This window comes from Harpia harpyja, chromosome 10, assembly GCF_026419915.1.
Source record: "Harpia harpyja isolate bHarHar1 chromosome 10, bHarHar1 primary haplotype, whole genome shotgun sequence".
NCBI lineage: Eukaryota > Metazoa > Chordata > Aves > Accipitriformes > Accipitridae > Harpia > Harpia harpyja.
The window spans coordinates 5,845,349-5,866,939 of NC_068949.1; the positions used below are offsets into that span (position 1 = coordinate 5,845,349).

At 48.3% G+C, this 21,591-nt stretch overlaps 1 protein-coding gene across 4 annotated transcripts; it reads right to left on the minus strand.

Moving 5' to 3' along the window:
* Nucleotides 1-892: 892 nt before the first annotated feature.
* DNAJB12 (DnaJ heat shock protein family (Hsp40) member B12) lies at nt 893-20,922 on the minus strand. Of its 4 annotated transcripts, XR_008236921.1 has the most exons (10): nt 20,771-20,922; nt 16,949-17,123; nt 15,418-15,563; nt 12,080-12,265; nt 9,970-10,049; nt 8,706-8,815; nt 5,440-5,612; nt 4,245-4,396; nt 2,951-3,001; nt 893-2,852 (listed from the first exon to the last, which is right to left on the minus strand). XR_008236921.1 is itself a non-coding variant. In XM_052799281.1 (9 exons), exons 1-8 carry the CDS (start codon nt 20,901-20,903, stop codon nt 4,275-4,277), a joined length of 1,125 nt encoding a protein of 374 aa, XP_052655241.1. In that variant the 5' UTR covers nt 20,904-20,922; the 3' UTR covers nt 893-2,852; nt 4,251-4,274. The 4 variants fall into 4 exon arrangements, 3 of the variants coding, with proteins under 3 accessions (XP_052655241.1, XP_052655240.1, XP_052655242.1); XM_052799281.1 differs by lacking the exon at nt 2,951-3,001 and having other exon boundaries at nt 4,251-4,396; XM_052799280.1 differs by lacking the exon at nt 2,951-3,001.
* Nucleotides 20,923-21,591: the final 669 nt, after the last annotated feature.

Genomic DNA, 21,591 nt, shown 5'->3' on the forward strand with positions numbered 1-21,591 from the left:
GGGGCTGACTCACCGCTGCTGCCAGGAACATGGCACAGAGGGGAAATGGAAGTGACGCGACCCCTGACCTCTGAGAAAGGGAAAAAAAAGGGAAAAGGGGAAAAAAACCCCAAACAACCCCAAACTTCCAGCCCTCTGGTGCGTGGGGCTGGGGAGGAGGAGGGGAGCGCTGGCAGGGTCAAGCCTGCCTTGGGTGCTGCAGGAAAAGCCTTTTGCTGCCCTGGGGAGGGGAGATTTGGGAAAGAGAGCCCCATTTGGGACCATGGACCCTAAATCTGACCCTGGGGGCAGGTGTTGCCCCCCATTTTGGGGCAGCAGCTGGCAGTTTCCAAGCCGCCACCGTCGGGAAGCGTGTCCAAGCTAGCGTTTCCACCCAGGACAAAGGCAGCCTGAGCCTTCCTGCCTGCTGCTCTCCCTGGATGGGGACCCATCCACAGAGCACCTTAAAACACCAGGATGATGCCGCCGGGATGGTGGTATTCTGGGATGAGAATAAAGCATCTCCCAAAAGAGCTCAGCCGGAAGATGCTGGGGGACCCGGCTAAAAGTGGTGCTTTGATGGGAGGGGAGGAAAGTGAGGTCCCCCCAGCCCGAGAACCAGTTGGAAGCAAAGATGTCCTGCTGAGCAGTCGCCATCACCTTGCCGGGACCCACGGCTAACTCGGGGGGCACCCCCTCCTCTCCATCTTCTCCCCGTCCTTCCCACTCCCACGCCGGGGAGGCCCCTGCAGCGCTGGAGCTCTCAGCCGCTGGGGCTTGCCGTGACAGCAAAGATGCCGAATTTCATTTACCGAGCACCTGTGTGGATGCGAGGAAGGCGGCGTGAAGAAGGAGCTGTAAAACCGGAGCTGGCTGGGGCAAGGATCCACAGGACACTAACACAGCTGCAGCCTTTCACGTTATAAACATTTATTTATAGATGTACAATTGTATAATTAATTCTAAATCGAGAGATACAGCCTCTGTGAGCATCCGTTAGGATCTATGCCTTCTCGCTCGTTATTATCCATGGGTATCTACTTGAAGAAAAATAATCAAAAGGTTTTGGCGGGCAGGCTCTGGGCAAGGAATGCTGTTGTGCAAGACATTCAGCACCTTCTGCGTACGTGGTTTTCATTTCACCCCCTCCCCATGATCTCTTCATGCCAGCTAGCCTGTGCCGCTACTAAGAGCTATTTCCAAATGCTGTACTTCCACCCAATTCCTTCCAAAGGTGGAGGAATTTAAAGAAACAAAAAGAAGAAAAAAAACCCTTAAAATCAGGTCCAAGTCATGGTGGCTGTGGGATAGTAAGGCTTGCAGTTAACGGGAGGGCTGATATTTTGCAAAATAAATAAATAGCTGAAGACAGAGCACATGGATTCCTAATGACAAATAAAACCACCTTACCTCTCGCCTCTTCCAGCTCCTGCCACCTCACCCGGAAGCCACCGTGCTTTTGATTCATCCCCCCGAGCGTGATGGGGGACTGTTCTCACTGGAAATGTCTTTAGACAAAAATGAACCACAAAGTACCAAAAAAAAAAAAAAAAAATCCAGTTTATTCGATGGAAGGGAGCTCCGCTCATGCCGGCTTTGCTTTGAAGAGACGGCTCCTAACCTCGAGCACCCTCCCGCCAGTCCTGCCTGTTGGTGATCGAGTGAGAGACACACTGCAGAGCTCAGGTGGGGTCCGAGGAGAGCTCAGGCGCACCCTGTGATCTCCCCCGGCAAAACTTCTTTCAACAGAAGCAATAGAAAGCTCCATTTCTTATGAATTAGCAGTATTTTATGGGTCTCCTTTAGGAACCGTTAGAGATAGGGTGTCAAGGCCACAGCCATGTTGCAAACGGGAGTCCTGGTGGGTGAGGAACCCCAAGTGTAGGACACACACAAAAAAAAAACCAACAAAGGGAGACGGCTTGTGGAAAGCCCTCTTTACAGAACGAACGCCGCACGCTGATGACGAGGCAAAATTAAAGCAGACTCTGCAAAAAAAGAAGTTACGTGCACAAATAAACCCAACGACTGATGAGCAAAAACCATCCAGGACAATCCTTCCCGTCACTGAGTGCGACGCGGGGGCTCAGCTGACCCGCTGCAGCTTCTGCCCACGCTGCAAAACCACACCACAAATCTGGACAGTTTCCCCGATTTCTTTGTTACCCCCTACAGATTTGGAATTTCTTTTATTAAAACCCGAAAGGCAGGTATCGACATCCCAAGCCGCAGAACACCGCTGTCCTCCAGAAAGCAAAATACAGTAACAGCAAAGTGATTCTTCTTTTAGTGTGTCAGGCAGGAAAGCACTGCAGAGCGAGACACCCTGCGAAAAGACTTCCCGCTTCCTTGTTTACCAAACCGGGCAGAAAACAAAATAATTTAATCATCCAACCCCTGCATAGTTTAAAAGTACAACATATATACAGCTATAAATTAATTCTAAATAGATTATATTTTCTTTTTTTCAAAGTTTTCTTTTATCACCAAATCGTCCAATTTCTCTCTCCGTCGGCAGTGACCAGCGCAGTCGCGAAGGATCTCCTTCTGCTTCACGGCTTCTGCAGTTAGTTTGTGTTATTTTACACTTTACGCGTCTGTTCTCGGGGTTGTGGGAGCCCAGGAGCAAGGAGACTGTCGCACACTAGCGGTGTCAGAAGGGAAGGAGGAAGACAGGCAGCTTGATTTCCTGTCCTAATCGCTGCCTGAGACGTAGGTCGAACAGCGGAGACAGGCAGAGAGAAGAAAGAGGGCAGTTGTGCGTTGCTAATTCTCCAATTCCATTTTTAAGATAAGGTTTGATTCTTTTAAATATCAAGTCTGTCACCTCGGCTCAGTGCACTTCACCAAAAGTCTTCAGGCATTTCATGAGTCTGGGAACAAAAGCGGTAGCGGTGTCAGTCTCTGGACAATCACACGTCACCGTACCTCCCCCTTCCTTCCCCCCCCCAAATTACAGGCAGCAGCTTACTCAATTGCACTATTTCAGTCTGCAGCGGGCCCTCTGCCTAAGAGCGTCTCTCTTTTCAGACCACGGGTAGAGAGAGGGAATTAAAGAAAAGCAGGTAATTAATGCCGGTCTATCGTGAAAGAAGAGGTGCAGTTATCAAAACAAGAGAGTGGGCGTATCAAGATAAGAACGGTTCCAAAAACAGAATACACCCAAAAAAAGGCCAAACACAACCCAGAGGATTTGCTTTAAAGGCCAAACTTTCAGACGTGCTCCCTTTGCCAAGGAAAACAAAAACCGAACAAAACCTCCCCTGCTAAACCTCCTTACTTGTGTCCACAAATCAAGCAGCTAGATGCCCAACGTTCCCAAGAAGTCTTTGCAAGCCTAAATGGTGTCCGTACAACTAACACTTGGTGCAAGCTTCACCTCCAATTTATTTTCTATAGAAACCCTGTTTTCAAATAATTTTGTGGCAGGAGGGACCTGTACGTTTTACAGCCATCCCAGCAGTATCTGGTAGGCAAAATCAGCCCAGATAATTAAGCAGAAAAAGGACTCCAAACTCCGTGCCAATTTTTTTCATTATTTTTGTGCAGTTCTCCCATAACCCAGCACACCCGGTCTCATGTGTGCTATCTGGACTCGCATTAATTCAAGCTCGTCAACCCCCGAGTCTTCCAGAATCCCTCTCAGCTGTTTTTACTTTGATTCCCAGTTTAACACAGTAAGATATTTCTACAACCTGCTGTGAACTCTGGCCATTTGCTTTGTTCTCCTTGAGTGTCATGGGAAGGCAACGGGGGGGCAAGGAACATCTGTTTGGTAAGAGTCCGTTCCCTGTCATCATACTGCTCCAAGTGCCAGGGGATAACAGCTTTTTCAGTAGAACAGACAATAAAGCAACCAAAAAAAGTTTCATTAAAACCTGGCGGCTGGCTGCCACAGCCGGTAAAAAACTTCCAACCAGCTGAGGCACGCACGGCTGCTGTATCGAATGTGCAGTTGACAAGACTTCTGCTGAGTCGCTAACATGCCTGGGGCGTTTGCTCTGTTCCTAGAGACCCAACACTGACAGTGCCAGAGAAAACAGTGAGCTTGGAGGGAGGAGCTGAGGGTGCCGACATGCAAACTAAACAAAATCCATTTCCTGATTAATGAGTGTACGCTTGACAGAGGGGGGTGCTTCCCCCCTGTGATGGGGGTGCATCCAGAGGAGAGTGGTGAAGATCTGTGTCGCAAAGAGATTTAAGTAAGTATGAAAAGCACTATCGTGCCCTGCTCCGCTGCCAGGGGAAGCACCACCAGCTCGTACTTAGACCTCTGCTGAGCGGGCAGGCGGTGACTATCCGTGCAGAGAGGCTTGAACATCTGACAGTCTGCTACAGCTGGGGGTGCCCATCTTCTGTGCTCGCTGGTACAGATCCGAGTCTCCGAAGTAGCGTGCCCGGTACAACAAGCCTTCCTCTGCAAAGGGAAAAGCCCAGCGTTACGAATGCGATGTGGAAGGAGACCCACCCACCAGGCCACGTCCCACCACGGGCTCTGCTGGGAACAGGAGGCACCTCAAGTTCTTCAAGGCGAGACGAAGCACAGGATGAGGCTGAGGAAATGCCCTGTGCCCTTTAGGGCAGGATGGGCGTAACATCTGCTGACAGCTCATCCATCCCAGGGAAAGCCTTGGGAATCTGAAGGGACCTGCCTCTAGTCCCAGGAGGCACATGAGGCAGCCTACACAAAGGCTACCCCAGCAGCACGGGGAAGAAGAAACGCAGAGGCTCAGAGCTCGCTGCATTGACCTCACTTGGCACCACTTGGGGCTCTAACAGCCCCTCCTGCTTTCCAGGCGCTCAAATTCTACCCTGGCCACTGCTTCAAGAGCTGTGATCATCACGTGTTGGGAACAGGCAGGCAGAAAAGTCAGGTTATCCCTGGGACTTGGCAAACAGTTTGCTGCCCTCGCCACACTCTGCTGCCTGGCTAGATGGCCAGATAATCTCTCGCGCTGTCTGGCTGGGTAGCCGTCCCTCCTAACCCTGCGTGCCTTCAGCAGCACGCAAGGTGATGTCAGTGCTGCCGCCACAGCCTTCCGAGCAGGGATGTGATGCAGGATGGACGACACTGTGGGCGGCACACTTTCAGACACAGTCCTTGAACAACTGAAATATTACACAGAGCTATCAGGGGCTTCCTGAAAATCAGATGGCTGCAACCTTCTTCCTCCATTGGAAATCAAGAGATATCCTACTGACAGGACAGGGAAGCTCCAGGGCACAACTCCTGTCTGACCAGTTCTACAGCAGCATTAAAAAACAAAACAAAACAAAAAAACCCATATACTGGATTTGTCACAAAGCCACATATAGCAAAAAAAGCCAACAACAGAGGAAATGTGCTCGCACCATGTTAAAGTATAACTTTAGCATAACTCAGTCCCTAGTTAAAGACCTTTCCGAAGCTGACCTCATGCAACAGCCAAGACCCTCCACTCCTGATCCCACACTACTCACTCTGCTGCTTCTCTTTCCAGCAGTTATTTCGAAGGTTTGCAATATAGTCGTCCTCCACGCTCCTTTCAACATTTTTCAGGTTTGTGCCTGTGTATTCGTCTGCAAAGTTCTCAGATACGTAGTAGCTGACTTTCAAGTGCTCTGTCACTCTCCTGTGTATGTGACCCACAGACCTAGTTCAGGGAGAAAAGGCAGAACAGTGTAGGACACGCTCGAAGGGCAGAGCAAAAAGCTCCCAGCTCTTTATAAAGCACAACATGCCATGATACCAAACCGCTGAAAACATACATCACTCCTATGCATCCACAGACTTGAAGGTTTGGAAAGGAGAAGCATTTCTAGTGGAAATGAAACGCCAACACAGGGAGAGAAAACCTGCCAGGCCTCTAGCTAGGTGGGCAGAGCTCTGAATACAGACGTAACTTTGAGGCACATTGCCCAAGGCCTAAACCCACTTAAAATAAAGTGTTCATTAGCATTTTCAGCACTAATTAAATCTCTCTGCAATTTCCTTGCTGACGACACCATCATCTGTTTTTGGTGGTGAGCCCCAAGGATGGTTACAAAGCTCAGAGGCCGATGTTTGTGCGGTGCAGGGTAAGAGCAGCCAGCGAGGCAGAACAGCTGTCACAGCTCCCCAGCAACCCCCCCTCGCTCAGCAAGGCTACCCGTCAGTCAAACCCAGTACCCTCTGCTATGATATCTGCTAACCCCAAGAGCGTCAGCTTCCTCTACCACATCACATGCTGCAACGAACACTGTTGCTGCAAGAACAAAATTAGACCCGCTCTGCACTCGAGCCTGCACCAACTAGCACAGAGAGCACTTTCTAGAAGGAAATCTCTTCTTACCCTACCCCCATGGATTTGCATTTCAGACAGAGCCCTGTACTTGTTTTCCCCAACACTCCAGCAAACCTAGAGATACTCACTAGGGCGTGTTTGCAAGCTGTAACACAGGACCTGTGCCCAAATGCTGGATTCATCAGGAACAGCTCCATCTGGAGACATGCCCAAAGTTTCCCATAATAAATACCAGCTGGCTGCTGCATTAAAAGCAAGCCTGATTCTTAAGCCAGGTATAAACATTAACTCATCCGGCTCACCCTTCAGTCTGTTATCAGGGTTTACAGGAGTGATTCAAAGACTCCTGCACGTTTCATCAAGGTCCAGCACTCAGGGACGAGTGGTGGATAACCGGATAGACTGAACATGACCAAAAACCTCTCTTGGCATTTTTCGAGAGAAAGGCTAACGCATCTCCTGCAGTGCCTGCTGGAAGAGATGCAGTCTGGAAGAAGCTCAGCTCACTATTTTACCAGTCAAAACAGAGCCTTAAGCTCTCCCATAGTCCATACTCCTCTTCTGTATAAAGATCAACTAGGGAGGCTACAAAGCGTGCCTTCAAAGGAGGAGTATTTGAGTTTGCAGAGCTCCAGCAGCGTGCCTGCGTGTAAAGCATGAAAATAAGGGCAGTACCTGGTGCAAGAAACCTGCCACCTGAAGTCAGACATGCAATTAAGTCAGGCAAATTTGATGAGGTGTTATTGAAGAGCAGGGTGGCAGAGTCAGGCCCACAGCCAGACAGGACTTTCAGCAGAAAGCTAGTTTTTGGAAGAGATTTACAAAGGTAATGGAGTGACAAATGGTTCTTTAGGACTCCACCTTTCTCAGAGACAGCTTCACTACCAAGAAGTGGCATTAAAGTCTCCATGTGCCACTGAAACCTCACCAGGTTCAAAAGCTTCTCGCCTTCTGCTCACTGAGTTCAGTGCAGCGAGCTCCAGCTTTCTGCCAAACGACAGCCAAGCACGGCATTTCCCTTTACATCGGGCAGCAGAAGGGGCCTGGCTGCCTATGCGAGCAAGCGAGCGAGCAGCACCGCCTGCCGGCACAGCATGCCTTTTGCTCCCGAGCTAGCTTAATTTGAAGTGCCTTGGTCACTCAGAAAGGATAACGGAGGACTGGATCAGCTCATTTGCTGCTCTTGTCCAAATCCAAACTTGGAAATTGGTTTGCTTGCCACTACCCAAGCATGCAGAGACAGGGACAGTATAGGGAACAGGGAACTGAGCAGCAGAGAAACACCTGGGGCTCAGGGATGGCTTTCCTCTGACAGCTCACAAGGCTGGAAGCAAATCCCTGTCCACTTAAAAGCTGCCCTCCACTGAACGTCTTCTCGCCCCATAAACCGCCTCTTCACCAGTATAAAACAAACTGGTATACATGTATAATGCTTAATTTTATAGTCCTAATATCAACTGCAGAAATCACACCTCAATACTCTTTAGTGTCTCAGAATAACCTTTAACTGTGCCCTCTTCAAAACCGCTCCATCTTTCAGCTCCAAGCACTAATGTCATAGTCTTTACCTTGGACCCAAAAGCTAAGCTCGGTTTCATAGTATTTAACATCATCAGTGGCAAATGTTGTCACCTGTGAAACTAAACAAGGCCCACTGGCTGTAACCAAGTCCACCTACCCTCTTTAAATACACACAAGGAACTTCCACTGAAAATACATTAAGCTTTTGTCAAGAATGATGCAAGCAGCCAGAAATCAAGCCCGTTTTCCCATTCTTTGTTGGCACTGCACAGTGAGTAAGAATGAAAACTCATTTCATTTGTCAGCCAAGTGAGCAGATTGGGGCATTTCCACAGGATCTAGAATGAAACAGCTTCACTTTCTCACAGTAAATGTCTGGCCATAGCTGTTTCATGGCAAGATTAGAGTTCAAAAATAGGGGATTTCTCTGGGAGTGTCTTTTACTCCTTCTTTTCTTCCTCTACTGCTTTGTACTAGGCATAAACCGAGGCCTTCATGAAGAACAGATCTGGCTTTTGTTTTTCACACCCCAGTTTAACTCTACATCTCAATTAATTCTGAATATGGGATCACAGTGCTGAGCTGCAGTCTCTCAGAGTCATTTCGTCTGTCCCTTTCTAGGACAGACACACCCAGCTGTGGGTATGGGCTGCAGAAGGTCCCTGTCAAAGAACACCCTCCCTTAGGCAAGTGAGCACCCTCCAACCTTTCCCACACCTTCCATCTCAAGACCTATTTGAGAACCAGGAGGCCTTCAATGATGTGTGAGACATCTGGCAGCAAGAGCAATGGTGTGATGAGATAAAGAAAAAAAAAAAAACCCAAACAAAAAACCAGAGAGGAAAAACAGAGAGCCTAGATCCCTGCCCCCTCACACCACCATGCCCTCCAGAACCCAAGCCCCTCCCCAGCTGGATAAGTTTTAGAGTAACAGGTACTAACGGCCTCTGGCTCAAACTGTAGGGTGGGCTGGAGACCATCATCTGGCTGAGAGCAGACACAATGATCAGGATGAGGATAGGCATCAGCTGGACAAACAACCCAAGGCCACCCTGAAGGAACAGAAACACACAGTGGAGTGCCACCCATACAGTTGTATGCAAGGATCCCATAGCATTGCTCTCCCTCCCTCCCAGCCCTAGAACAACCTTGATTCTCCTGCTTTTTGCAGACATTTGGCTTAGGAGGCACCCCAAAATAACTGGGGGGAACCCAGCAGTGCACAGTTCCCCTCCAGAAAGGGCAGCATGACTCGGAAGGTCCAAACCCACTGCCCCTTCTCCAGATGTGACAAAGGGCAGAGGGGACTGGCAGGGGGAACCTTGTAAGTGAATTTCAAAAGCCTCATGTTCATATTTTGTTTTTCCCAAGCATATGTGGTTTCTGTCCTGCTTGTGCTAGTGAACAGATCTGGTTTTATGGAAAGTCTTCTCCCTTCTTCAGTGTCAGATGAAAGTAATTCCACCCCCCTCCATCTTGAGCTCTCTCCAGTTCCAGCAGAGTACACTTTCCCCTTTAAGCTTGAGAAAAAATATTCAGGAAGTTCTTGTTGTTTGTTTGTTTGGGTTTAAAAAAAAAAATTGGCTATCTCCAGAAAATAGTAATCTTCAGTACATAACCCTGGTCTCTTAAATAGTAAGTCCCTCATTCTCACTTCTCTAGACCAGAGGACTTGGAGTGCTGGAGATATACTTAGATTTTCTGTGATGGGAAAACATAAAAATAGCTCGTGCCATAAAGTGTCTTCCTTTAAGCATCACAGATTAGAAACACCCCATCTTCAATACTGGAATAAAAGGGAGAATGAGTTCATGTTGGGAGGAGCCATGAGTATTCACATTATCTGAAAAGTGGATTTACCTTTAGAAATTACAGAATTAAATCAGAAAGGAAATGCTTATTCTGTAATAAAGACAGGGACATTTTACTGGTGCAATCTTATTTCAAAGCGGCATTGCTTCAAGACACACCAGTGTTTTTCCCACTGGATGACAGCTATGAGAATCCCTGGAGAACAACCACCAGTAAATTAAACCGCAACCTGGTGTAAATTCCAAAGGCAGCTCACTTCCCACGACTCCAGCTTTCTGTTCAGGGTGGTGGAAACAAGCAGGCCCGTTTCACAAGATGGCCACACCAACTAGCTTGCAATTCACGTATTGGAAAAACCTTTAGACTCTCAGCCCCTCGCCTGTTCTCCACTTACGTCACCCTGATGTTCTCGTCTGTCCTGCCTCTGATGGTAGGTATATCGCATCCTGCCATTGCTGTATACGTGAACGTTACCTATAGGCAAAAGAAAGGTGTTACACAAAAGTCACAGTAAGACGGTGTAAGACAGTGCTGGCTGGCCAGGAAGGAACCATAAAAGGTGGTCAAGTTCCATGTCAGCCTCACCAATAAAAACACAGTAGGAAAAAGTAGACTGGATGCTGATGACAGCAAATTCAGGAATTTTAACTTTGAACATTGTCAGAATGGGCTTGATCTGTTTCTTTGGTTTGGGCCATACTCAGCAAAGATGTAAGGACATAGAATTGTAAAGGAATCCACACTGCGCTCCCACCTAGATCTGGTCTGCTGTTACCACTGCTCTCAGTTCAGTCTACTTCACATAGTCAGCAGCATGCCAGCCAGTTCAGAGCTGGAAGAAGGGCAGCACGTCTGCCCGGCTGGGCTGCTTCCAGGCTGGAGCTGGGATGTCTCAGTGAAATAGTGATTTGAGAGAGTTGGGCTGTGCCTGAGATGTCTGCATATGTGCCAGTGCTCAAGGTGCATGTCCATGGTTTTGGTCAGCAGGCCACATGGTCGAAGCCCCTGACTTAAGCCACTCCATCATGCTGTCTTGAAAGATATGGCTGTAGCTTTAGAGCGAAGCAGATATGGGACTCCACAGGAGATGGATAGAAGAATTCATAAAAAAAATTCTATTCATCACCTGAAGCCAATATTTACAAAATGAGTTATATAAGCCACAGCTGAAAAAGAAGTATTCCTAAGCTGTACTGAGTGCATAATGTCTGAAGGTGAACCGGTGGTGGGCACAGAGATCCACCTATAGGATTTTGTAGGATCACATGAAAATTCAGGTCAGAAGTGACCTCAGGAGGTCCAACCTCTCGCTCAAAGCAGGGTCAGCTATGTAGAGAGAATATCTTGTACAGGCCTCCTTGCTTCTAATTGAATTTACTTTAGATTAAAACCAATTACAAAAAGAAATCATTTTGGCATTTTTTTCACCCTAAAAACACAGCTCTTCCATGTCTTGTTTTAAATGTCAAAGCTACAGCTGAAAAAGAAGACTGGCTGAGAAAGCGGTCCTGAATTCTCTTGGGACAGTGAGGAAAGGAAAAAAAGACTGAGCTAAACCAGCAATCTGCTGTTTTTACTGGCATAGCTTTACCTCTCTGACTGGCAGAACATGAATGCTGCAAAAGGCTTCAAGATGCCTTTGCAAGTACTTGACATTAGTGTGTTAATTCTTACATACCAGATAGGAAAGAGCTACCAGAGTAAATCTTCTCAATTGAAACAAAAATATTTATTTTTTCCAAGTTGGTCCACAGAGGTCAAATAACCACTGCCTTCACTGCCAGTCAAATACGACTAGAGTAAATACAAGGGAGTCTTCTAAAATACCCTTATCCTTATATTAAATCTGTGTCTTTTTGATCAGAACTGATCAAGTGAAGGAACAGTCACTCAGTTCTTTCCTGCTACCCAAACCACGACCAGCACTGTGGATAGACAGGATACAGATTTAATTTTCAATTCAAGACATTTAAATTATGCTCTACAAATAACACTTTCCTCTTTTTTATGGGACACAGTGGAAAGAAGGAAGTGGACACTGATCTCAAAGAAACTGCTTCAGCTGCGTGGCAGAGCAGATACAGATCAAGAACAAGGCTCAGGTGTTACCAAAGTTTGTTCTGATGAGAAGATTTAACTTCTAAAAACACCAGGCAGAAAAGCCTTCTTCAAAATAGGATTGTTTTTACAACTAGCCTTAAAACAAGTCATTTTTTGTTCTAACATTCAACCCAACCTAATAACAGCTAATGTTGCCAGCATGCAAACAAATACCTGAAGTTGGGAAGAAGTCCAGCTCTGATGGTATTACCTGCTGGATGCTGAGTTCTCCAAGCACCCGTCTGAACAATTTAGAAAACTCTAGGTGTTTAGGTCATGTGTGAAGGAGAACACTCTCTCATCAAACTCAGCAATCCTTGCACGGCCAAAGAAATCACTACTGCACTGTTGCTCTGTCAAAAGGATCGGGTCCCATTCAAGAGATTAAGGTTTAACGTGCTTACTAGAAGGAAAACCACCACCAAAAAACATGTTGAAGAGGTCCTCGGGTGAGATGTCGGCCTCAAACCCACGGTGGAAGTCCGAGTGACTGTGTCCGTGCCGAGCAGGGTTGAGTTTCTCATCTCCAAACTGGTCATATTGCTTCCTCTTCTCTGGGTTGCTCAATACCGCATACGCATTACCAATGGCTGAAATATTGACAATAAGGAAGCAATTAGCTTCTTTCTTCTACAGATAATACATTTTGTCCTGCAAACTGCCAGGACTTGCCTCTCTCATTACTCAAATGAGGTTCTCAACTACCCACGTCTTGTCAACTTGGCTACTTCAGCAGTGCAGCCCTAGCACCTGGCACACTTCTCTGGCAAATGCAGACAGAAGGAAACCACACCAAGAGATTCAATGAAAAAGGCCTTAATTAATTCAATGATATGACTGGTATGGATTTGGTATATGTCCCTAGAGAAACCCTCTCAGATGAATGAAATTATGAATTGTGAAGGAAATATTGGTAGTAGAGCAGCTACCCGTTTCACTTAATTAAACTTGTTACTCCTTTTGAACAACTAATGCTCAAATCATTCAGCCGTAAGCAACTGTATAGGAAAATACGATTTTAGCTGACAAATTTTATTCAAAAGTGGCATTGAGGGAATTCAATATCATAGCCTAAAACCAGAACTGCAAAGAACTTAAATACAGGCTAGATCTCTAGAAGAGACTTTAAAACCTCCCATCACAGCTAGTAAGGAACTAGAAGTTTCCTTACAACAAGAACAAGAAACTTGGCTAGAAGTTGTGTCTGTCAGCTATGAATTTCAAAATTCCCAGATGCCAGAAGTAAGGCGTGTAATTACAAGGACTATTAACCAGTGCCTGTGATGGTGGAAATGTACTGGAACTAAACCCCTGCCAGTTTCCCAGGTCACTCTCCTTCCAACCTCAGCATGTTTGAGGCTTTCTACCACAATGTCTGCCTGCCACCCTCCTATTTCTGTACTTGTCTCTCTGCACGTTCCAGCTTATCGCTTCCCCTCTCTACCAACTGACCCAAGAGCCTCCCCACATGACTGCAGAGCCTATCCTCTCTCCTCCCTGTGTCACAAGGAAGGAAAAATGTTCATGGCAGTAGTTGACTGGTGTATAAAAGGCAGGGGCAGAAGTGATAGAAAAGGGAGATACCTGCCCTTTGGAGGAGATTAACTCCAAGATTCAACATTTTCCCAGGAGTTAGATCGAGGTGTACGGTTTCTGCTTGGACTAGAGATTTGGAGTGTGGAGGATGTAATGTCAATACTCTTGTTCTCCTTCTTGGTTATAATTAGTGCACACAGAGCAAACATTTCTACAACCAGGCAAGGAAGCTGGATGACAAGGACCAACTCTTAGCATATTAGCTTGTTCTTTCAAATTGTGCAGTTAAGCAACAAAAATGGAGCGGTTCAGGGTTTTATTCGCTGTCCTTCTGCTGACAAAGCCCAAGAAACACCTCATTCCAAATCAGGATTTTAGCGCAAACTAGCCAGGTTCAACTCTTTTTCCAACGTCAGCCAAAGGTAGTGATGCAAATCTGCCACAAGACAGACTGCGGCCAGCTGCAACTATGGACTGAGACAAGGTCTCAGGACAAGACCTAACGCTTTATCAGCTGTCACTGGGAAGATGAATGCCAAAACTTCAGCTAATACATCAACATAAGAAAAAATTAACTAAAATCCTCATAGCAGTGCATATTTCCCCCTTCACCTTCTGGAACCAAACAGCTGGACTTCAGCGAGCCCTGCAAACTAGGAGCTCAGCTCAGGCTGAAGGACATGAGAGCCAATGAGGCAAGGCTTGGAGGAGAGATAACCCGAGAGCAGATAGCTCTGCAGTGGAGGATAAAGGGCACCTTGCTTAACGCACGACTTCTGGCACGTAACTCTTGTCAAAGCCTTTGGCAAACATCATTATTTAAGATTACAAGTGAAGAAACCTGCCTTTCGCCACTTACCAAGGATTGAAGGATAAACTATCAAACTGTGGCTTACTGCACATGCGGCGTAGATAGATGTCTGCAGAGGCTCACTCTTTAATCTGGCCCCCATACTAAAACAGGTTCTCCCAAGTAGCTGGGGGTCAGTTCATTATTTGCTAACAGCAACACACTTATCAGTTATGGATTTAAGTCTTAAAAGGCTTGAACAAACCTTACATAAGACTTTTACTGCTAAATTCATGTCTACTAGAAGCTTACCCGAATACTATATCAATACACTCACACCAGGCTAGCCTTGCTCCCTGCTCCAGCAGAAGTCTCATGCATTTCATTCCCAAGATGGCCAGAATCAAACCACACCATTTAAATGGCTTAACACTGCAAAACCAGTGCTGTACAACCGGCATCAAGAAGTTCTGCGTTTAGCTCAACAATAATAATCAAACTTCCGCAGCTTGCAAGGGAAAATGGGGTTATGTGTTCCAAGCAACAGCATCTCTCTTGGCAAATTACTCCGGTTTTAAGGTATCTTATTACCCAGGAAACATCCCTGCTGCATTTGTAGAGACGCCCTGAGAATTGGGCTCTTTGCAGCAGAACTGAAGCTCCTGGTGACCTATTTGAGTCCTGGATAGCCTCAGTTGTATGGCTGGTGCAGTTTCACCCTAGAAATTTTCACCTGAGGTTTCTATCCACCAATTCCATCCGCAGCCCTTTGCAACAGTCAGGTGCTGAGTGCTTGCTTAGAAACCTGAAGGCCTACTGGCTGCCTGAAATGCTCAATGAGTGGAAGAGTCTAAATACGAGTTCTGAAGAAGATGAGTTTCCTGCCATTGGGCCTGCCCAGTAATGTTTCTCTCGAGGGATTCGTGAACCCAACGGCTGCCTCTGGTGCTGTACAACTTACTGGGTCTCTACTGGATTTGTCAGTAGAGAGGGGTGCACCACAGCACCTGCCCCATGCTGGATGGCTGCAGGAGTTGGAGCTTCTCCCTGCTAGGTGGATGCTCCTGCACCTCTCCAAAAAAGGGGATGTTTAACATCCCGAGGGAATTACCTCCTGAGCAGTGTGGCAGGAGGCTGGAGCAACACACAGGTAGGGCTGCTAGGAGAAAGGGAAGGAAGGCTTCTCCTTGTCCAACTAGCAGAGGTGAGTCCTACCTGTGCCAGCCTGTGTTTGTTATTTTAAGCTTATGCTTTGTTCATAACACAACCAGCTCAGAAGAGAGACAACTTTACAAAGAAAAGCTTTATTTCACTCTACCTGACTCATGAGGTTGTTTTTAAGGGTCCTTGCTAGCCCAACTCAGCACCATTGCCTGATAATTGAGGGCAAATCACAAAGTTGGAAATATTCTTTACCTTTAAATGCCTCTGTAGCCCCTGGTGCGTGGTTCTTATCTGGGTGAAACTTCAGTGCAAGTTTCCGGTAGGCCTTTTTCAGGTCCTCATCAGAAGCTTCTCTGTTTACTCCCAGAATTTCATAGTAATCTTTGCACTGCTTTACCCTGCCAGTAGAGAGGGAAGAAAACACAGACAGGTAGTTTCAGCTGTGAAAATCACTTTGCATTGAATAGACCAACTCTGCAACATCTCACACATCACAGTTTCGATCGATGTTGTTCAGCGAACTCTGGTTTACTCAGCACTAATTCCTCAGAGGGTGACCCAATTTTTGTCACAGACTCATTCCCGCTGTGCCTGCATTACTAGCACACAAACAGTCTCACAGAACAAGTCAAGCCAGTAGTGGTAGAAGGGCCTCTCCTCAGGCAAGGATATCACCCACAAAGGAATGTGATTGACAAATAAGTTTCAGATTCGTCATGCTCACGTTTTGGAGGCTATTTGGGAGGGACTACAAATGGCAGGCCAGGATCTGAAGGATAGATGGGGCTATTGGCTTTTTTCTCCCCCTCTCCTCAGACTCAGTTAATTCACAGACCTAAAAATAACATCAGCTGAATTCTAGAGGAAGAAAGAGGGAGCTGCCCAGGCCTGTATGCGCAGCCCAGTTCATTCTGGGTACACTCACAGCCCAGCGATGGTTTCTCCTTCTCACATGACTTCGATGAGACAGAATACAGCAGGCTGGGTTTTTGGAGAAATGGATGACGTAACAAGCATCCCTGTAAGTCCATTAGCCAGAGCAGTTCTTGTGCAATTCAGACCATGCCCATAACCTTAAACAAAGTTTACCAAGTGACTGTGCCTGCAGTTCAGTCTTTCAACTTCCAGTATTTGCAAATGGTAGAAAGGAACAAAGAACAGCTTGAAACAGGGTTTGGGAAACAGGTGACTGGATAAACATGTCCTGGGACTTTCCAGCAGGAGCTTTAGAAGTGCATCGTGCTAACAGAGTCAAGTGTCCTGCGGTGGATTTCTACTTTATTGGGCTCTAAGAGAGGCCATGAGCAGAATATCATCAGGAGAGAGGAAGAAGGATATGCCCTGTCACTTGCTACTAGACCAAAGCGTAAGAGCAGGAGGGCTGCCTACTGCAAGCTATGAGCCATGACTTCCACCTACAGGATCTCAGGAGCACATGGGATTTTTCACGGCATTACTGACTGTGACATGTGAAGTCCATGAGATGAATGCATCCAAAATGTCTCTTTGGACCTCAGCCAGGAAAAGGCCTGCGTGCCTACAGTTCTAGCCCTCGTGCATGCCTTTGGGGGAAAATCTCATCCCTCGTTTTCCCAACGCAGCTGCCTCCCAGGGCTGCCGTAGCTACAAATCCTCCTAGGTATGCTTTTAGCAGCCAGCCAGTTAAAAACCACTCAATGGGGTTCAAAGCCGGAATCTTTAAAACACTGTGAAAAACAGACCGGTATCACATGATAAACTCAAACAAGCTGCAGGTTGAAGCCATGGAGAGCTGTGCACACACCTCTTCACTGCATCCACCTGGTCCTGAGTGTAGCCCTTGGGGGCCTCCCCACCAGCCTCTCCGTTGGCCGATGGGAAGTCTCTGCTCATTTTCTTGAACTGAGAGTTTGTGGACTCCCTGGATTGGGACTGGCCATTGGCTGATTGCTCGTTCTTGTTGAGTGATTCAAGCAGAACTGAAATAAGAAAAAGATGAAAAGAAAAAAAAGAAGTTAAGAGACCGCCAAGCTCAATCTGCCCTTCCAGCTCTCCCATAAAGAGACCCCTCTTCATCTTGCCACTGCCCTAAGACCCCCCCACCCTTCATCAGAAAGACATTCACCTTTTCATCCAAGGAACCCTTGAGCTCCTGCTGCTTCTTGCCCAGATGTGAGGGCTACTGCTAAACATATTGCCTGCTTCTCCCAACGCACGCAACCTCCATCAAAACCCCAGGCCTATCCAGCTGGACAGTCTAGGACCCACAGTGGATCACCAAAGCAGCACATCCTTGTCCTCTCCTTTTTTTTTTTTTTTTCCACGTCTCTCCTTAACAGCAAAGCATTTCCACATTTGTTCTCTAGCATATTATAAAGCATATTATTCTTCTTTATCTCCTGCCTTTGCAAGTCTACTGTGCTAGGTAAATTATGTGACAATGCCACATCTTTAGAAAGCTTATAAAATAATACTGTGGGATGCCAGTCACACAGGGATACTCCCCTTTCGGGGACAGAGAACTGCAGCACTGATTGCTGGCAGCACGATAGGACCCATAACACATGAGTCAGAAGGGTGCTTTGTTCTCTTGTGCTGTCTTACCTACATATTTGATGCAGGTAGAAGCAGCTGTGAAAACCACCTTCTCTCTCAATTACCAAATATGAATTGCATAAATTTAGTTTTCCTTTTCTTAGGTGGGGCGTGCATGTGTATTGGGTAAAGTGCTGCGGACTATTGTCTCCTCCTTGCAAGGCTCAGACACCGACCTCCATCCTTTTCAGCCAAGAGGGGACAAACATTCAGGCCTGGCCTAACCGCACAGGTGACAATACTGTGAAACCAAGTGAGATTCCTCCAAGCACAGAAATATCCTTCCATCATGTGTTTCCCTGGCAGCTGGATAGCACCATCTTTTTAAACTACTTTTGTCTTTTTTAAACCAAATATCAGACTGATCTCTTCATGCCTGTAGTTTCTGAAGTTTATATATTGCATCCCATTAAAAAGAATAGGCACACGTAATACGATTAAAACCAGACGATGTTATTTACAAAGGCATCAGTAACTTGACGAGCTTGCAGTCCTTTATCCAGAGCCTAGAACTGAGAAGGACGTTTCGTCTCCTCCTGCAGATTGCACATTACAGACCTTGCACTATGGGGGTATCACGTTCTTTATGCAAGTGCAAACAACGCTTGCAGGCCAAGAGATGAGCCAAGATATCCTATCTGACCCGCAGAGCTTGTAGGGGCAAGAAAAAACCGCTCGGTAATCCAACAGCCAATACAAGCAATTGTTACAGGATGAAGGACAAAAATGACAGCAGGCTAAGGAGTAGCAACTCACTGGATGAGCTTCTGAGCTTGGGGGCTTCACGGATTTCAGCTTTTGGAAAAATAAATCCTTCCTTTGCTCATATTTACACCACTATAGTGTTCACAAAATTACAGTCTTTGCTTTTGTTCCTTCCAAACCTGAAGCAAACTGCCAGTCACTTTTAAACCTCATCTCACGAGGCAGTCCCTCCCACCCCACTCTTCCTGTTCAGGGCTCAGTTCCCTACAGCTTGCCAAGAGATTTTTGGTAGTGTGGTTCCCCAAACCAACCACAGAAGTCCACGTACGGCCACAGCTCAGTTCTATTTCATTCCACAGCTCCAGTCGTATTGCTTCTGCATCCCAAAGCCATACTGCGCAAAATCCACGTCGCTGATTGTTGCCAAACCCAATGTAACACATGAGAAAGAGATTTCCCAGGGGCACACGAACTACGTAAAGACTCAATGACCACCGTGTAACTGCAGGATCTTTGGCAACATTTCCCAACTATAGACCCAAAGCACACGGGCGAGCAACCAGCAGGACATCAAGCAAAGGGTCCTTGGACAGCACCTCAGATGTGAAACTTGTACCAGCAGCTTGGTTGGGTCTGGCCACAAATTAGCATGCTGTATTTTAACATTAACCTGCCTTGCTGCCCCCCTTTCCTCTGCTTTCCTCCCCTATGCTCCAGTTCTCTAACAGTACATAAGCCACCTTTTACTCTGCCTGTCCTAGGCCACAGGATTAAGGCAAAACATGACTGCTTCACATTGTGAGCTGGTGCTTGCTGTCACCCAGATCTGCTTTTCTAGTGCATGCCCTAGCAGAGCTCCACAGGAAGAGCAATCCTTGTCAGAGTGGGCCTTTCTGTGTGCTACGCCACACTTTTTCCTCTAAAAGTCACTTTTCTTACCCAGTAATTTTGCAAAAGTGTAAACTCTGAATGGGAAGGAAAATCACACCACATGTACGACAGGCTGATACACTATGTTTGAGGGAACGGGAGGAGGCCTCGTGCAACCAAAAAGAGGATTACAGGACGCCTTGGGTTCTCCATGGGACAGACAAGCTGCAAAAAGCAGCTGAAGAATCAAAACTTGGATAAGGTCCGTCAAAATAAAAAAGTAAAAAACTCCCCAAACCCCTACAGACCTTCGCATAAATTTCTGCAACGTAAGAACACATAGAGAAAGAATTGTGTTTGGCTGCTTTTACAAACCACTTCCCAGTTGCTTTTGTGACACGTCAATTATGGACGCCATAGGGCTTCCAGGAAACGAGATCGTTCCTCAGAACTCATAAAACCGGCAGAAGGTTTTCAAAGAAAGCAGCTTATTTTCTACGCGTGCTGAAATGAACCACAGTAGCTGTGCTGTGGCAATTGATGGGGGCGTACGAAACGAGAAGCAACACTCGCTGAGTGGAACAGCCAGGGAAAACAAGCCCGCTCCACCACGTAAGCTCAAACAAAGTGTCTCTGCCTGCTGGCAAACTATGCGAAAGCTGCTCAAGGAGAGGATTCTGCAGCTACGCCCAGGCCCAGCACCGTCGCAACTCTGCAGGAAGGATGGAGCTCCAGGACAGCCCAAATGCCAGGAGAGAAAAGAAAGGAGGCTTTGGCCAGCCCCACCGAGAACTTCTCGGCCTTGCCAAGCCCCTTCTCTCCCCACAGCCACTGATGCTCCTGAGCAGCCGTGACCGCAGGCCCACAGCCTGCCCGCTGGCCAGGGGCAAAAAACCAGCGAGAATTTGGGAGCTACTAGAACCACCGTGCTCTGCTGCTAGCGTACCTCTTCCCGCCCTCCCCTCTGGACAGAGACCCTCTCCTCACACCCCCCCCCGTTAAAGAAAAGGGCCCTGAGTGGGTAAGGGGCAGCACCGGGGAGACACACGCCACCGGTAACAGGTTACAGCCAATGAACAGCAGCCCCGGGGGGGGGGAACAGAGACCCACCGGGTCAGCCCCGGCTCCGGGGGGGGAGCGCGTGTGTGGAACACGGACGGCGGACGCCCGGCCCCGGCAGAGCCCCTCATGGCGGCGGGGCCAGCCCGCCGCAAAGCCCGCTGGGAACGGCCGCGCGCCCCCCGCCCCCCCTCCCGTGGCGGACTCGCCTGCCCGGCATGCCCCGCGCGGCAGCGGCGGCGCCCCCCCCCCCCGCCGGGCTCATGGCGCAGGCGCAGTGGGGGTGAGAGGTCAGGCGCGGCGGCGACGGCGGCGCAGGCCCCGCTTCCCCGGCTTCCCCCCCCCCCCCCGCCAACCCCGGCATCCCCCCCCCCGCCGCCCCCGCCCCGGCTCTCACCGCGGACCCGCGGCGAGGGGTACAAGCGCTGCGCCTTCTCCAGGAACCGGCGGGCCTTGTCGGGCTGGTTAGCTTTGGCGGCGGCCAGCGCGATACCGATGCACCGCTCCGCCTCGTCCCTGTTCGACTCCATGGCGGCGGCCGGGCGGGCGGGCGGGCGGGGGGGGCGGGGCCGCGCGCGCGGCCTGATGGCGTCACGGGCGCCCCGCCCCTGCCCGCATTGGCGTGGACACTCCACACCCCCCCCGCCGCACCCAAGATGGCGGGAAGCCCCGTTGGCCGGTTTGAGGCCTCCCGTCAGCATTTCAGGGTTCCCTTCCCCTCCCATCGCTGCCTCGGCACCACAAACCCGCCAAATTTAGGGCTGCCCCTAAAAAAAGGGGCAACCGCTCGCGCCTCGCTCTCACGAGGGGAGATAATACCCCTTTGGGAGTTGTGTCAGATAATGACTTTTTTTGTCTTAAAATGTTATTTTAAAGGTTCCTGCCTTTTAAACAGCTCCTTGAACCCGGGACTGCGCCCAGAAAGGGCTGAAGGGAGATGCTGGCCCAAGAGCAGCGCTAATGAGGGATGAGGTACTCTGCCATTAAGACTTCATGCCATCGATCTCAGCTTGCGCAGCAGAGGCTGTTCGATAGATGCAGTCCTACCAGGGACGCAACAGGCTTCATTTTGTTCTGAAAGAGAGAATTTTGAGATGGGTGGCATTTCAGTGGAGGGTCCGCAGCTGCCCCTGGGCTCACGGGGAGGAGGTAGGACAGGCAGCAAAACCAACTATCGCTACAGGCAGGATGGGCAAAACCTGCACCCCAGCGTCCTTG